Source organism: Ctenocephalides felis, unplaced genomic scaffold, assembly GCF_003426905.1.
Source record: "Ctenocephalides felis isolate EL2017-DRISC unplaced genomic scaffold, ASM342690v1 CF-g0.4_SCAFFOLD_01170, whole genome shotgun sequence".
Lineage (NCBI taxonomy): Eukaryota > Metazoa > Arthropoda > Insecta > Siphonaptera > Pulicidae > Ctenocephalides > Ctenocephalides felis.
Genome location: NW_020537324.1, coordinates 76815675 through 76833995, shown reverse-complemented (window position 1 = coordinate 76833995; position 18321 = coordinate 76815675). Strand labels below are relative to the sequence as shown.

The window sequence follows — 18321 nt, the reverse complement described above, 5'->3', positions numbered from 1 at the left end:
GTCTAAATAATATTTAGCTCTGCTCTGGCGCAAATATTCAAAATCGCTAATATATTTATTAGAACGTATATTCTAGATATTAAAGATTATTATAAACATAGATAAATAAGTATAATTATGAATAAGTCCATTACAATTTTCTGCTAATTTTTTGACAACCTCTATGACACTTAATACCCAACCAACTTCACACCGCTTTCTTTGGCGGTTTTTGCCCAAAACGTCAAAACAAACAACCTCAATGACAACTGTCGTTTAAAAGCATTTAATAAAATAAAAAATATAAACATTACAACAAAGTACCTGAGTTTAATACAAAGAATGATATTACATATATATAATTTAATTAAAAAATAATATTAGTGATGGGTATAACAGGTTTATTACCTTTCCTAGAAAAGGCTTCTAAGAAGTCTCATTTAAGTGAATTTAGGGGCTGCACAGTTGCAATAGATAGTTATTGTTGGCTTCATAAAGGAGCTTTTGGTTGTGCTGATAAATTAGCCCAGGGGATTGATACAGACTTGTTAGTTTATAAATGAAATATACATTGTTTGGGTATAATGTGGTATTTAATGTTTTTTATATATTTACAGGCACATACAATATTGTCTTAAGTATATTAATTTACTGATCTCTTATCAAATTAAACCTATATTGGTGTTCGATGGTAAACATTTGGCAGCTAAGGAGTTGACGGAGGTGAAACGGAGAGAGTAAGTGTCTTACAATCATAATAATACATAAGTAATAATCATACTTAAAAAAAAAGAGTGTGCATAAGGTTCACACGCGTTTGAAGTAGAACTGTTTTGCTATTGTATGAGAAGGCATTCAAGTTAAAAATAAATACATTGCATAACAATTTTAATTCATGTTTATTAGTATTATGGAAACACTCGTGATGCACACATTTATTAGTGCATCAAACATTATAAACATTTATATAATGATAAATTATAAATTATATATTTGAATAGCATTAAAAATATATATGATATTTAAAAACAATAATGTAATTGAAGTCATACTTCAAATATCATTGTAATTATCATTGTAATTATCATTTAGAAATGAACCTTCATTAGAGAAATGAAGTAATTGCTGATTAATAAATTCTATAATATTCGTTCACATAGTGAACTTATAACAAACTTGAATAATTTCACTAACACTAGCAATAAAAAAATTGCATAGATGTCGATTATGAAGTATATCAGTATATAAATGTTTTCTCTTTTTCTACTCGTTGAGACCTTTCAAACGATACCCCACATGTCATAAAAGATCCAATCTAAATTTTTTGAAATTTTGAAGTAAAACTTCTTTAGGCACCTAAGTACGAATTCGTAAAAAGTGTGGACAAATCACATAGTCAATTTTAGTATTCACTACAACAGTGTTTTATCTCAATTTCTTAAAAAATCTAATATTTTTTGCAATTAAATCCTGTTATATATATAACTTTTTTATTACAATATTATCATTTTTTATGAAAATCGTTTTCTACTCGACGAGACCTTTCAAATGATACCCCACATGCCATAAAAGATACAATATAAAAATTTTGAAGTAAAACTTCTTTAGACTTGAGATGCTACTAACATATCAAGGACCACAGTCAAAAATAATGACAATTGCATCAAGCATTAAGATTTTTTGTTAAACTCGAAAATTTCTTTATTTTGAGAGACTCTCTTTCAAAAAAAGATATAAAATGGTGAAATACTTGATAATTTTATAATAAACATTTTGTGTAAGAAAATAAAAACCTTTGCACCCTTTTCGGCTTGACGTTGAGTTCTGGGACACCCAGAATGTTAAATAAATAGAATTAGAAGCTTAAAATTTTTTTGAATTTTTTTGACAATTCAGTTGTAATACTTTTGTTGCAAATACTAAAATCAACCACTTTTTACGAATTTTGGCTGAGGTGTCTAAAGAAGTTTTACTTCAAAAATTTTAGATTGTAACTTTTGTGGCTTGTGGGGTATCGTTTGAAAGGTCTCGACGAGTAGAAAACGATTTTTACAAAAAAATATTATATTGTAATAATAACGTTATATACAAAACCATATTTCAATTTCAAAAATGGTAAAATTTATTGTTTTTTTTTTTTAAATAATTTAGCTGTAAAACTTTTGTAGCGAATACTAAAATTAACTATGTGATTTGTCCACAAAATATACATTTTTTACAAGTTTCTACCTTAGGTGTCTAAAGAAGTTTTACTTCAAAAATTTTAGATTGTATTTTTTGTGGCTTGTGGGGAATCGTTTGAAAGGTCTCGATGAGTAGAAAACGATTATCATAAAAAAATTATGTTGTAAAAAAAATGTTAGATTTTTTCGCAAAAAATATTAATATGCTAAAACTTAATGATTTATTTTATATTAATTTTTTACAATATTTTTTAATTATTAATTATTATTTAAATATCAATTATTATCAATTATCATTTATTAGGGCGAGAAAAAATGCCAAAAAACGTGCCCAAGAATTACTGAAACTGGGAAAAGGTTACGAAGCTCGTTCGTTCCTCAGAAGATGCGTCGATATAACACACGAAATGGCCTTAAATTTAATGAAAGAATGCAGGAAAAGAAATATAGACTGCATTGTTGCACCTTATGAAGCCGATGCCCAATTGGCATTTTTAAATGTTAATAATATAGCACATATTGTCATTACTGAAGACTCTGATTTGACATTGTTTGGATGCACCAAAGTAAGGATAATGATAATAGATACATGTATATATATATATATATATATATATATATATATATATATATATTTGTCATGTTTTATTTATAGATTTTATTCAAATTGGATCTAAATGGTAATGGTACATTAGTGGATAGTACAAAGTTCCATCTTGCAATGGAAATTCGTCCAGAACGCTATACATTTGATAAATTCCGATACATGTGTATTTTATCAGGTTGTGATTATTTAGATTCTCTTCCTGGTATAGGTCTTGCAAAGGCTTGCAAATTTATAAAGTTGACAGAGGATCCTGATATTTATAGGGTAAGGACTAAAATACTTTATTTCAGAATATATTAATAGAAACTAGGGTTTATACAAAAACCGACAACGGTTTTCGAATTTTAATTTTACTAAAAAACCGGTTTCAACCGGTTTTCGAATTTTTTATGGAAAATAAATTTTTGCTCGAATATTCTGTAATTTATCCGCGAATTTAGTGAAATTTAGAGCAGTATTTGACTGAATTTATTTATTGTTCAATTTTATAGATAGCAAACAAAATTATTTTAATTTTAATTAGTAGAACTAAAAAATAATAGTTTATCTTGATTAAATAATCATTTTCACATATAAGAATGAAAATATTTTTATGATAGTGAAAGGAAAGTTTTCGAATAAATAAAAATAATACATTAATAGATAATAAAAATTCATAAAATTAAAAAATAAAAGTAAAGAAATATTAAATACATGTTGATACATACTTGTTAATATCAATTTTAGTTTTAAAAACAATTAAGCTAAACTCAGGTATTGTTTGTTCCGAGCTATTTCAATTAATTAATTTTAAACATTCTAATTGTTTTTTTGTTTAATAAAATATGATCTAAAAAAACTGAGAACGCCTATCGAATTGCTACTTAGACGTGTCCTTTGTTTACTCACAAAATTTCCTGAAATAGAAAATACTCTCATACTAGCGACCAAATTATGCTTCATTGTTTTTAAAGCTTGATTTAATAATTCCAAGTTTTTTGTTCCTTAATTTGTAGCTTCTGGGGTTTAAAACTCTTTTTTTTTAAGTTTGAGTAGAGGAAGTTACTTCTTCAAGAAGAAGTCACACTGATTAAAATTAACATATACACTGGTATAAAAATCTAAATTAATATATACATTTTCTGGGAACCATTGCAGGCTGATAAGATATCAAATGCTATAGAAATGATATGATTTCAAGAATCAAAATGCTTTCATCTATCTTTTATATTTGGCTATATTTGTCATTTTCCATTTATACAGCGAACACCGACTTTTTTCGCTAAAAAACCGGTTTTCGAATTCCATAATTTTCGCCGAAAAATCGGTTTTTGAAAACCGACAAACCCTATTAGAAACTTATATTCATCTTCTAGGCTTTGTTACGAATACCAGGTTATTTAAATATGAAAAATCTAGTCGTTACCGAAGAATACAGAGAAGGTTTTATGATGGCCGATGCAACATTTCGTCACATGTTTGTATATAATCCGATGAAAAGGAAAATGATGCCTTTGACTGATCCTACAGAAGCAGGTATAACAAATTTTGTATTTGTGAAAATTTTTGGTTACCTTAATTTATAATTTAACTTTAGGTACAGATATTAAGTATTGTTTTAACGCCGGTGAAAAACTGGATGATGATATCGCGTTTCAACTGGCTTTGGGAAATTTGGATCCTTTTTCTATGAAAACTGTTGATCATTGGAATCCTGATTCGACACTGGTAAAAAAATATAAATGAACTAACTTAATTTTTAATAATTTATATTAACACACACCAATACAGTGGTTTCCAACTTTCTTGAAAAAAAAATTTCTTTGCATCCCTTTTAATTTTGTTACCAATTTATTATTTTTTTTTAATATTTAACTGATATTATCAGACTACAAATTGATATGTAAAATTATAGATAAAAACTAATTATTTTTGTTTTGTTTGTTTTTATTAATTTTCAAAATTTTGGGTTATAATTAGTCAAACTGATATTAAATCTATATTGTACATTTTTAATCGAAATTTGAAATAAGCTGATTTAAATTATATAAAAAAAATATATAAAAAGTTTAATTTTCGAAATTAACTTGAAAGTCGTACAACGCAATCGAAGTATAAAAGTGCCTCTTTAATGCTATTGTAACTCATTTTATTCAAAATTTTGATATACCCAAGTGTATATAACAGTTTTTATTAGATTTTAGTAAATTTTATCTAGTTTGCACTAATGTAAACAAATTATAATGTTCGAGAAGAAAATTAAAAGTTATTTGAAGAAAAGCTAAAAAAATGTCCTAGTTTCATATGAAGAAAAAAAAAGTTCTAATTTCATATAAAGCATATTCTCGAAATACTAAAATTCGCATTTTGAGTACAAATTATTCAAAATTTTTATATGCAAGTGTATATAACAATTTTTACTAGATTTTAGTAAATTTTATCTAGTTTTTACTAATGTAAACAAATTATAAAGTCCGGGAAGAAAATTTTAAGTATTTGAAAGAAATGCAAAAAAATATCGTATATCGACATATTAATTATCGAAATTTTAAACACCGTATTTCAATCGCAAATTATTCTAAATTTTAATATTCAAGTGTATATAATAGTTTTTACTAGATTTTAGTAAATTTTATCTACATTTTACTAATGTAAACAAATTATAAAGTCCGAGAAGGAAATTAAAAGTTATTTGAAGAAACGTAAAAATATGTTCGAAATCCATATAATGCAAATTATAGTAATACTAAAGTCCGCGTTTCAACTACGAATTATTCAAAATTTTAATATCCGAGTGTATATAACTGTTTTTATGAGATTTTAGTAAATTTCGTCTAGTTTTTACTAATGTAAACATGTTATAATGTCCAGGAAGAAAATTTTAAGTATTTGAATATAAATTTGAATTTAAGTATACGAAATCAGAAAAAATATTATATATTACATATTAATTATCGAAATTTTAAACGCCGTATTTCAATCGCAAACTATTCTAAATTTTAATATCCTAGTGTATAATAACAGTTTTTACTAGATTTTAGTAAATTTTATCTAGTTTTCACTAATGTAAACGAATCAAAGTCCAAGAAGAAAATTAAAAATTGTTTTAAGAATACAAAAAATTTCTACATTCATATGTAAATTATGGAAATACTGAAGTTTACATTTCAAGTACAAATTATTCAAAATTTTAATATCCAAGTATATAAAACAGTTTTTATGAGATTTTAGTAAATTTTATCTAGTTTGTACTAATAATGTAAACAAATTATGAAGTCCGAGAAGAAAATTAAAAGTTACTTGAAGAAAAGCAAAAAAAAATTCTAATTTTATATAAAGCATATTCTCGAAATACTAAAATTCGCATTTTGAGTACAAATTATTCAAAAATGTTATATATAAGTGCAGTGGCGTCGGAACCGCGTGGGCTGGGTGGGCTTGAGCCATATAATTTCAAAAAATTATATGGGCTAATATCTCTAAAAAAAAAACGAGGCCACTGGCTGTCTATCTAAAAAAACGAGCCCACCCATCAATTTGGTGCCGACGCCACTGTATAAGTGTATATAACTGTATTTACTAAAATTTAGTAAATTTTATCTAATTTTTACTAATGTATATAAAAACAAAGGGTCCGGTGCAAAATTTCCAAGAATTTCAAAAAGATATTTTAAAAATGTCTAAAATTCACGTATTGCTAAATATATTACCAGAAAATAAATGTACCGACAAGTTTTATTCAAAATGTTCTTATGTAAGTGTATACAACAACTTTTATTAAATTTTAGTAAATTTTATCTAGTTTTTACTAACGTAAACAAATTATAATGTCCCAGAAGTAAATTAAAAGCTATTTGAAAAAAACGTAAAAAATGTCCTTCAGTCCTCGAGACGGGTATTTTTACCCGCCCCGCTTACAGTGTGTTAATAATAATGTTTTTTCAATGGTTGTTTGATTGAATTGCTTTTTGATGGACCAATTATGAAATACTTTAAATCAATGTTGTTTTTGATAACGTATTGTTTGACTTGATTTTTTATATCATTTTGGATTGATGATATTTTGTTTTATATCAATATAAATCGCACCCTTTGATATGGCGCGAACAAATAATTATATATTAATATTTTTTTAATAGAGTTTTCAAACAAGTAACAGCATCTGGAGTAAACGTTTTATCCCTAAAAAAGCCCCTGTAACAGTTGATGCGAAAAAAGTTAATTTTCCGTCGACGTTTGGGAAAAGTTTATCCGTCGATTCGTTAAAATTGGTAAAAAAAGTTTCTAAGGAGAAAATTGAAATGAAGATGAAGGGTAATGATAAATTAATAATGAATTTTATTTTTGTTATAAATTTCAAATTGTTAATTGTGATTAATTTACAGGGTGTCTGTAGCAGATCTTAGTAAAATTTACCGAAAACCAACCAAAACCGACGACGTGCCTTACATAGAAGTCGAGGAATCACAATTGATCGAACCTCCGACAAACAGTACGTTTACAACCCTACAAACCTATAAACCAAATATATTTCTATTACCTTATCAATATATTTTCAGATCAAAATATCACCAATACTAACCCTAAAAAATCAGAAATCCCGTTCGCCAAAACCAACGACGATGACCGTGCGAAGAATCTCCCAAAAAACTGTTCGAACAGAATCCCGAGATAACGTCTCCTGTTTTTAAAATGAAGTTAACTAAAAATACGTCCCTGATCAAGACTGTCACGAGCCCTCAGAAAAGTGGTAAACGCAAACGACTGAGCAAATTCGATTCGACTTCTGAGCCGACGGGTAGTGTCGTTAGCAAATTTTTCAAGGGCGATTCGAAAGAAGACGATGGTAATAATATATAATAATAATAAACTTTTAATTGAATTGCGGACTATCTAAATGTTAATATTAAGAGCTAAAACTTTTAGAGAATTTTTTTGTATTAATTTGGAAGCATTTGAGCCCTTGGGAGCAAAGAAATTCCAAAAAGTCCATATTAAGGACCAACCTAAAGTTGTAATATATTTTTTGATATTTTGCAGAAGTGTTTGACGATTCAAAAAAATCCACATCAGTCATCGAAATAAGTGAAGAAAGGGAGAAAAGTACAGATTTAGACCAATCCGATGGTAAGATATAAATGTAAATTATAAATAAATGATTTTTATGATTTTTGTATTTTTTTTGTTTCAGAAGTTTTTGAAAATACAAGAACAACACGATCGTCGAGCAGAAATAGTTTAGATACTAGTACGAGTAAATTAGATGAATCTGATAGTAAGTTTTTAATTTAAATTCATTATTTTAACACAGAACAAATGTGCTTTATTTTGTTTTAGTGTTTTGCGCACTCTACAGATGGCGCTACTGTCCTCAAAGTACTGATTCTTTTATTAAAACATATTTGTGATTTAGTTAAAAATATATTTTATATGCGTATATTTTGTTCTCATTTTAATTATTAAAATTAATCAGGTTTATCTTTTCTATATTATATATTTATACAAAATCTCATCTAGAATTAATCTCAAGGGTAAATTTACGTGCTGCAGTTAGTAGCGCCTCTGTAGAGTGCGGAAACAATTAAAATTGTTATAAATTTCTGATTTTATTTTATTATTATTATTATTATTAACTTCCCGTAGGGTAAGTTATTGTAATGGGCCGAAAATCGGAATTGAAAATTTTTACATTTCTCGACGTTTTGAAGGTTTCTGAACGTTTTGGCATACCTCAGAAAAAATGGATGTGTGTGTGTGTGTGTGTGTGTGTGTATGTATGTATGGATACAAATTTTCGTCCACGTTTTCGGGCGTACGGATCAACCGATTTGAATGGTTTAAAAAACATTCGATTCCTATTAATAAGGAGAAGAGCTGATTAGTTTTTGGCAAAGACAGGTCCAGCAGTTACGGAGATAAGGAGCAAAGAGTGCAGAAAATAGAAATCGAGTTTTTGAGAGAACGGAGCATCCGATTTGAATGATCTAAAAAACATTCCATTAGTAATGATTGGGAGAAAGGGTTATTAGTTTTGCGCAAAGGCAGGCCCAGCCATTTCGGAGATACAGAGCTAAATGTACAAAAAATGGCAGTTTTTTGAGAGGACTAAGCGTCCGATTCAATTGATTCAAAGAACTTTCTGCTTGTCTTAACAAAATAATTGATTTTGGAAAAAAAAAATTTTGTACCATTTTTTTTTTTTTTTTTTTAATTTTTTGTATATCGAAAGTAATTCAGATTTTATTTTTAATTCTGACTATAGTTCTAATATACTTTAAACAAATAATTTCAACTCTGCAATTCAGTTTATATAATTATTATAAATATTAGACAATAATACAATATTTATAATAATCTATTTGAAAACATTCAATATTCCTCGAACGTTTCGTTACGGCACGGGAAGTTCCAGCAATTTGCCTTAAGGCACGATGCCACCCACCCCACTAGTTATTTATTTTATTTATATAATTATTATGCATGTTGTAAAAAAGTTTGACCATATTTTTATAATTTTTTGCCTTTCACGAATCCAATTTATCTCCAATCAAAAAAAAAAATGTTAACTAGAGGTGTATGGCATTGTGCCTTAAGGCAAATTGCTGGAACTTCCCGTACAGTGATGAAATATTCGAGAAATTTTCAACGTTTTCAAATATATTATTACAAATACTGTAACTTTCATTGTTTTTGCTATCTTGTCATATCTGAGCAAATCAAATGTAAATCATAAATCAATTTATCTCCAGAACATTAACAATCGTTCATCATTTCATTTCGAAATCAATTTAAAAAAAATATTGCCTAATTTTACACAAAATTGAAAAAGTGCTCCCGTATAGTCACAGTCTAAACGCATTTGCAAACAATTCTGTGCGACAATTTCACTTATATTGTGCTTAGCTTGGCGGCATTTTTACATTTTTCCACAAAATTGGAAAATCGCTCCAATACATGAACAGTCTAAACGCACTTGGGCGAACATTTGTACCAGAGTGGCGCTTACACTGTGCTTACCCTGGGTAATTTTTTGAATTTTTAATCCCAAATTACAATTACCGCGTTTTATTTAATCTAATATCTGATACTTTCAACCACCGACTTGATAATTATTTTATAAACTCGACTGCGTTTTGACGCATCGACAGAGCGATACGACGACCCGGAACGTGTTGGCGCCGGGTCGTCAGCCCTGTACTGTGTCTGCAAAACACAGAAAATGTTTTAATGACTGTGTTTGCAATTTATTTACTTTAATTTTATTTTCAGAAGAGTTAGACATGGAGGCGATAAAATCACATTTAGTCAACAAATATACTCGAATAAAAAAATCCCAATCCGTCAGTCTTCCAGTATATCACTCGTCGTTTAAAAGCGACAAATGCAATCGCGAAATATTCAAAGGACTTGTGAATGAATCGTTTATTGATAAAACAAATGTCGTCGATACTGAGTATAAAAATCCTGTCGTTGCTGAAGAAGATACGTCTGATATTGTACTAGTAAGAATAAAAAAATATATAAATATTTTATGGACATTTTGGAATTTCTTTGCTCCCAAGAGCTTAAACGCTTCCAAAGTAACAAAAAAATATTGTCTAAAAATTTTAACTCTTAATATTAACGTTTAGATAGTACGCAATTCAATTAAAAGTTTCGTATTAATAAAATTCTTGCGCCATCTGTGAAAGCAGACTTGTAATTTTGATGGCAATTTATTTCTGATAATTTGGGTGTCAACATGACCGATTAAATAAATATTTTGATGCAAAATTAATTTTGATGCCATGTTGAATAAATATTTTGTTAAACACATGAATTTAATTTATTTCACGTTAAGTGTTCAATAAAAGTGGACCAATGGGTTGCGGAATTATAAGGGTCAATATGTTATCACGTCAAATATGGCATGTGGGGTATCAAATGAAAGGTCTCAACGAGCACTATACAAAAATCATAATAAAACTACAATAAAGCAATAAGTTTCCGTACAAAGCATTTATTCGATACCTAATATAATTTTTTGCAAATTTGCAAGTATACCGACTTGGTGAAAGGTTTCTACACAAGACAGTATTATATACAATGAAATTTAGCACAAATTTGTCAAATATTATATTTGATTTAGACGTACAATTCAAAAGTTACAAGATATATAATAAAAAGTGGACCAATGGGTTGCCAAATTACAAGGGTCAAGATGTTGTCATATCAAATATGGCATGTGGGGTATCAAATGAAAGGTTTCAACGAGCACTATACAAAAATCATAATACAAACTACAATAAAGCTATAGAGTTCCGTACAAAGCATTTATTCGATATTTAATATCGTTTTTTGCAAATTTGCATGTATACTGACTTGGTGAAAAGTTTCTACACAATACAGTATTATATACAATGAAATTTAGCACAAATTTGTTAAATATTACATTTATTTTAGACGTACGGTTCAAAAGTTACAAGAGATATAATAAAAGGTGGACCAATGGGTTGCCAAACTACAAATCACGTCAAATATGGCATGTTAATCAAATGAAAGGTCTCAACGAGCACTATACAAAAATCGTAATAAAAACTACACTAAAGCAATAGAGTTCCGTACCAAGCATTTATTCGATACCTAATATCATTTTTTGCAAATTTGCAAGTATACCGGCTTGGTGAAAGGTTTCTACATAAGACAGTTTCATATACAATGAAATTTAGCACAAATTTGCCGAATATTACATTTAATTTAGACGTACGGTTCAAAAGTTACAAGAGATATAATAAAACGTGGACCAATGGGTTGCCAAACTACAAGTCTCGTCAAATATGGCATGTGGGGTATCAAATGAAAGGTCTCAACGAGTACTATACTAATATCATATTCACAAACTCAAAAAAATAATAGGGTTTCAAACAATGTATTTTTCTGTATCCAAAAACTTGTTACTAACATTGTTATATTAAGAAACAAATAATAATTTAATTTTGATCAATTAATTTCTATCACAGATGGCGCTAGAATATACTTAATGATATATGTTAATAACGAATATACGAAACTTTCAATTGAATTGCGGACTATCTAAATGTTAATATTAAGAGCTTAAATTTTTAGACAATTGTTTTTTATCACTTTGGAAGCATTTGAGCCCTTGGGAACAAAGAAATTCGAAATATATTATATATTTTTATTAATGTTTTTGTTTCAGATTACAGATGATGATGAAGATACATCAACTACCACTTTGTCCCAACCGCTCTCTAATTTAGCAGTCAGTCAAATTCTGAAAAAATCCTTTTCAGAAAAAGTTACATTTGTGAAACCTGATGCGAAAAAAACGATGTGCAAAAGACCTGGTTTATCGAAAAATAAAAATTCGACGACGAGTTCGGGACAAAGCAGATTGAGCATGTTTGGGTTTACCAAAAAGTAATAATTGGAACAAAATTTATTTATTTATTCCAGCTACTGAATCATAATACTGAATACTGTCAAAATGTCACGTATTTGCTGTGCATTTAGGCGTTTCACGCACAAACTGCAACGTTACTCGTATGTTATGAAGCTGAGTCAGAAATACCCTGTTATCTAACATCGTTGTGCGGTTTCTAGGTTAGGTTGTCTATCTGACAATGTGAGAAATTACGCCTGACTGCATAGCAACCACATGGCTTTTGCCAATATTTAGTATGAAAAGTTCTTTATAACATAGCCTTGCCATAACATTTTTCTGTTAAAAATAATTAAGTTGCGGACCCTATAGTATAAGAATTTTTTTTACTAATTTGTATTTTGTTTTTGCAGAGAACAAATTTCCTTACGCTGATTTCTTGTGATTTTAAACTGCCACTTTGAAGCTGCCATTTATATGCATTTTAATTTTAAAAGTTTTAAGATACGAGAATTTAGTTATATTTTAATTAATATTGTGTATTATTTTTTATATTTTTTATTTCTACTAATTTTATACTGTACTTGTGAATTGTCTGTGATTAACAATGTATTGAAATACTGTAAATAAATTTAGCTTAAAATCAAATTATTTATTGAATTTAAATTGTTAAACTAGGTGTAGGTGGTACTTTGCCTTAATAATTACCGTAATCAATAATAATTGGCGGTCAAACATTATTATTAGACATATGCACATCAAATTATAAGATATTTTATAAAAATTTCAATAATGTGTATAAATTTTGTTTATATTTCTATGGGTTCCGTACCAATTTGTTAAATAAAATAATTATATTGAAAAGTATTGTAAAGCTTATTAAAATGTTTATTAAATTTTTGAAAAATACTTGTAACAAACAAACTACTTAGTTATATTTAAAAATAATTAAAATTAACTAAATATAAATAAGTTTATAATAAATAAGTTAAATAATAAATAAATAAGTAATAAAAGAGTTAGTAGTTAATTAATTTATATTAAATCTGTAAATATTGACTTGGGCCTTATTATAATATTATTATACCGACGGCTTGTAAAATAAATAAATAAATATTCGTTATACTGCGAAGCCGCGCCCACGCGCTTCAATATTTTGTTTCTACGCAGATAACGTATCGTGATTGCTTTGAAAGAAAGTTCAAAAGTTCCAAAATATTTCAAAGTAAAAAAAATTAAATTTTTCAAAAAGCTCAATTATTTTCAAAAATTTTAAAAATCCTAAACATCGATTTTTTTCAGAGTTCTAAAAAAAATTGAATATTTTTAAATTAAATTTTTGAACACAGCTAACGTATCGCGATTGCTTTAAAAAAAAAGTTCAAAATTTCTAAAATATTTTAAAGTAAAAAAAAAAACTAATTTTTCAAAAAGGTCAATTATTTTCAAGAATGTTAAAAATCTCAAAAATCGATTTTTTTCAGAGTTCTAAACAAAATTGAATATTTAAAAAATAGTTCAAAAGTTCTAAAATATTTTAAAGTAAAAGAAATCCATTTTTTCAAAAAGGTTAATTATTTTCAAAAAAAATTAAAATCTCAAAAATTGATTTTTTTAGAGTTCTAAAAAAATTAAATATTTTTAAATTAAATTTTTGTTACGGAAAGTTCCAGCAATTTGCTTTGAATTTTGAAAACCTTAAAAATCGATTTTTCCAGTACTAAAAAAAATTGAATATTTTTAAAAATTAAATTTTTGGTACGGGAAATTCCAGCAATTTGCCTTAAGGCACGTTGCCATGCACCACTAGTCAAATTCAAAATGTTAAACTAGGTGTGAGTGGTACTTTGCCTTAAGGCAAGTTGCATGATAATGAAATAATTAACAAAATCAATAAGAATCGAGATTTTTATTATAAAATATAAAGACATTTTTATAATTTTTGATTCCTGGTTTATTCCATTCAAAAGTTTAATTAATTTATCGTATTTTTACTCACTTATCTATTTTTATTATTTTGCAAAATATATCAGGTTTTTATAATCTATAACGATTTTTTATAATTTTTGAACACCTGGTTTATTTTTAATTAATTTTATAAATTTATTGTATTTCTACTCACTTATCTATTTTTACTATTTTGCAATAAATATATCAGGATTTTATAATTAAAACGATTTTGTGTATATTTTTACAAACTTGGTTTATTCAATTCAATTAATTAATTTATTGCATTTTTACCCACTTTTATAATTTTTTAATTTTGCAAAGTATATCAGGTTTTTATAATCTATAACGATTTTTTTAAATTGTTGAACGCCTGGTTTTTATTCAATTAAATCTATTTATTATATTTTCACTCACTTATCTTTTTTATTATTATTTTGCAAAATATTCGTATAAGACTATCTCAGTTTTAATTAACAAATTTTTAATTTAAATTCTTTAATATTATGTGCACATGTTGTTTATAAACTTAATCATATCTTTCAATGATAATGAGAATATTTCTGAAGGTGTATATTTAGATAATAAGATATAAAATAATCTGAAGATAAGATATAGTATTATATAGTATAAACAAACTGCGTACGTAAAAATTTTACCAAGGGCGTAGGGACAGTATAAATTTTACGGGGTCACCAATGTGGATAAGTGAAATTTATTAAAAATGCTCAGAATTTCCAAAAATTATTTTTTTTAAAGAGACAGAAAATTTGGAAAATCTAAAGTGATATCATCAGGTGTTAAGATTGATTTATTAAATCAGTTTGCAATAAAAAGGAAAAAATAGAGTATATATTTAATTATAATAATTAAATAGAGCCTCCAAACAAATTTTTCCCCAGTAAGGTTATTATCGTCCTTTAAAAACCGATTTCTTAAAAAATAATTAAGAATTTTTACAAACCGTTTTTAGTAGAAAATACCACTAGAAAACGAAGGAACTCTACTAACAGAAATACTATAAACTTCGCCATGAAAAAAAATTAAAAAGATTCTATTAACGAGTAAGCTAAGAAGAGAAAAAAAATTATACTAACTATCAAAATTAAAAAATAATGTTAAGTTTTAGATATTAATCTTGTTATAAGAGAAATAAAGAATTCTACTAAGTACCAAATTACATATCCTCCTAGAACAGAAAAAGAGGAACAAAAGAAATCTACTGGCACTCGATATTTATATTGTATTACTCGTAAACATGTGCAATAGTGCAATATTTATTGATTAATATAGTTTGTTATTAACGAAATTGTTAAAAATAACAAAAAAAACATTTAATTTGTTCAAAAAAATATCCTCCCCGGCGGGGAATCGAACCCCGGTCTCCCGCGTGACAGGCGGGGATACTGACCACTATACTACCGAGGACTTGATAGTTCAACTCGCAAATCGCTCATGTAACGGACTAGTAGTAGTAAACAAAAGCACTTATCAATGGTTTCCTCGATGTATTTAGTCATTCTGAATTGTTTGGGACTTTAATTGAACTAGTGGGGTGTATGGCATCGTGCCTTGAGGCAAATTGCTGGAACTTCCCGTACCGTAACGAAATGTTCGAGAAATATCAAATGTTTTCAAATAGATTATTCTAAATACTGTGCCTTAAGGCAAATTGCGGGAACTTCCCGTTCCCGCTTTCAAATAGATTATTATAAATAGTGTAACATTGTCTAATATTTATAAGAATTATTTATAAAATGAATTGCAAATTTAAAATTATTTATCTAGAGCCAAAATGTTCAGAAAGCCTGAAACGAAAAGATATGCAAAAAATATCATTTTTGATTTTCGGCCTATTATTATAACTTATCCTAGGGGAAGGTAGAAAAATAAAAACATTATTATGTAATATCAAAGACAGGGGCGCAGCTACCGCCGTATCAAAAATACGGGGCCCTCGACCCAAGAGGGCCCCCAACGAGCGTAAGCAGAAATTGATAACAATTTTGAAGCAAAACAATGGTTTTTCAAAAAATTAAACGCTTTAAGAAAATTTATTTCTGCTGCAAAATATTTAAAATTTTAAAACTTTGTGTGCACTGAGACAGAAACTTTAGAAAATCTAAAGATCACTTAATAACTAAGTTTTTCTAAAAAAAGCACGGAGAGAGAGATATATCTGAAATGTTTGCAATCATTTGTGAAAAATTCAGAAAATTGAAGAAAATTAGATGGATAAATAATTAGAATGATGAATGAATATCCCTTCAATTTTATGTATTTGTTATATTACTCATTTTTTTCTTTTTAAGGGGGCTCCCAAAGAAATTTTGATACGGGGTCCCGTCAAGGCACGGTACGCCCCTGGTCAAAGAAGTTTATATGCGATAAGAATATATCATTGCATTATATAATTTTTTTATCAATAGGTACACATTGACAAATAAAATCAGGCTCATCAAATTAGTATTCAATTATCCCTTAGAGTAAGTTATAGTAATCGCAAAAAATTGAAAATGAAAAAAATATGTAAATCTTTACGTTTTAGGAGTTTCTGAACATTTTAGCATACCTTAGAAAAAATTGATGTATGTATGTATGAATACCATTTTTCGTCCACGTTTTCTAGCGCACGGATTAACCGATTTTAATAATTCAAAATACATTCGATTTCTATTGATAGATAGATGTACTGATTGGTTTTTGGCAAAGGCAGGTTTAGGCGTTACGGAGATACAGAGCAAAAAGTGCAAAAAATACAAATCGAGTTTTTGAGAGAACGGAGCATCCAATTTCAATGATCTAAAACACATTCAATTCGTAATGATGGGAAGAAGTGGTGGTTAGTTTTTGGAGACACGGAGCTAAATGTGCAAAAAACTGCAGGTTTTGAGGGAAATAAGCATCTGATTTAGAAAAAATAATTGATTTTGGAAAAAATAGCTTTATTTAATTTTTTTAAATTTTAAAAAAGTAAATAGTTCAGTTTTTTTAAATTTTAATTCGGTGCGGGAAGTTCCAGCAATTTGCACTAGTTTGTTGTCCATTTAAAATTTGAAAAATAATGAAATAAATAATAAAATTGAATTGCCAATTGTTGGATAGTAAAAATTATGTATTATTAAAAACAATGCTGTAATATATATTAATTTAATAAGTAAAATTATTATGAAAACAAGGTGTTTACATTAATAAGTAAAATTTTGCCTTAAGGCAAGTTGCATAAACTTCCCATTAAAGGTGTAAAAAATCGATTAGCTTTCTATATAAAATTTTAACTGTTTATCCCAAAAATAAACGTTTTTACTAATAACTGATTAATCAAATGAATATCTTTCAAATAAACTTATCATATCTGTAATTATATTTCAAATTTTGAATTAAATTTATTATTAAACATATATTAACCTATTATAATAAACCTCTAATTTGATATGAATATGTAATTATAATTAATTTATATTTATGCATAAAAATGTATTAAATTATAATTCGTAATGATCTAGTGCATTTTTTGTATTTTAGTCTTTACATATATATTTTATTTTTTGTGCTTATTTTACAAGATTTTTACAAAATTTCCATGATACATATAATTTTATAAACTCACCATGATACGTATAAATAATCGACTTAATAATATTTAAAATTTAACTTTTTATATAAATATTTAACTGTTTATTCAGGAAATAAAGGGAGCGCCAGCAAAATATATAATGAATTGCCAAACGATGTTCAGGTGACCAATGATGACAATAAATTTAAAAGAAAAAGTAAAGAAATATTATAAGGAAATTGAAGACAAAGAAGACTGAAGAAGAGTTATATAAAGATATTTTAAATATAATAGATAATATATTAATGAAATAGTCAAATGAAATGTATATATAAATTATGTAAACTGTTTTCATAATCTCTCATACCTGGCAATTCTGTCTGACTGAGATATGAAAATAATGTATAAATAAATAAAAAAAAATAATAATAAAAAATTAAACGTTTTCACTAATAACTGATTAATCCAAGTAATATATTTTAAATAAACTTAAAATATCTATAATTATATTTCTAATTTCAAATTTCAAATTTCAAATTAAACTTCACCAAACTTCACTCCGCTACCAAAGAAAAAAAGGTTGGACATCACTGCCCTGCTACATATTTACAAACACAAAGCCATAGAGGATACTCCTATCTATATATAAACAAACTTATGAAAACAAACCGAAAAACTTACAAAACCC

The 18321-nt window shown here is 27.2% G+C and overlaps 1 protein-coding gene and 1 non-coding gene across 2 annotated transcripts; one reads left to right on the top strand and one right to left on the bottom strand.

Moving 5' to 3' along the window:
* The first annotated feature begins 365 nt into the window (after window positions 1–365).
* LOC113367659 (exonuclease 1-like) lies at window positions 366–12172 on the top strand. Its single transcript, XM_026609246.1, has 13 exons — window positions 366–526; window positions 597–716; window positions 2467–2728; window positions 2818–3033; window positions 4125–4284; window positions 4346–4476; window positions 6888–7009; window positions 7134–7240; window positions 7308–7376; window positions 7789–7875; window positions 7940–8023; window positions 10018–10250; window positions 11948–12172. The coding sequence occupies exons 1-13, from the start codon at window positions 366–368 to the stop codon at window positions 12170–12172; spliced, it is 1977 nt and encodes a 658-aa protein (XP_026465031.1).
* A 3261-nt stretch (window positions 12173–15433) lies between these two features.
* Trnad-guc lies at window positions 15434–15505 on the bottom strand. Its single transcript has one exon. It is a non-coding gene; the product is annotated as a tRNA-Asp (tRNA).
* Between the last annotated feature and the right edge of the window lie 2816 nt (window positions 15506–18321).

Coding starts and splice junctions, on each gene's coding strand:
- LOC113367659 (XM_026609246.1), top strand. CDS start 366: ATGGGTATAACAGGTTTATTACCTTTCCTAGAAAAGGCTTCTAAGAAG. Junction 7,377..7,788: donor CAAAACCAACGACGATGACC/GTGCGAAGAATC, acceptor GATATTTTGCAG/AAGTGTTTGACGATTCAAAA. Junction 7,876..7,939: donor AGATTTAGACCAATCCGATG/GTAAGATATAAA, acceptor TTTTTGTTTCAG/AAGTTTTTGAAAATACAAGA.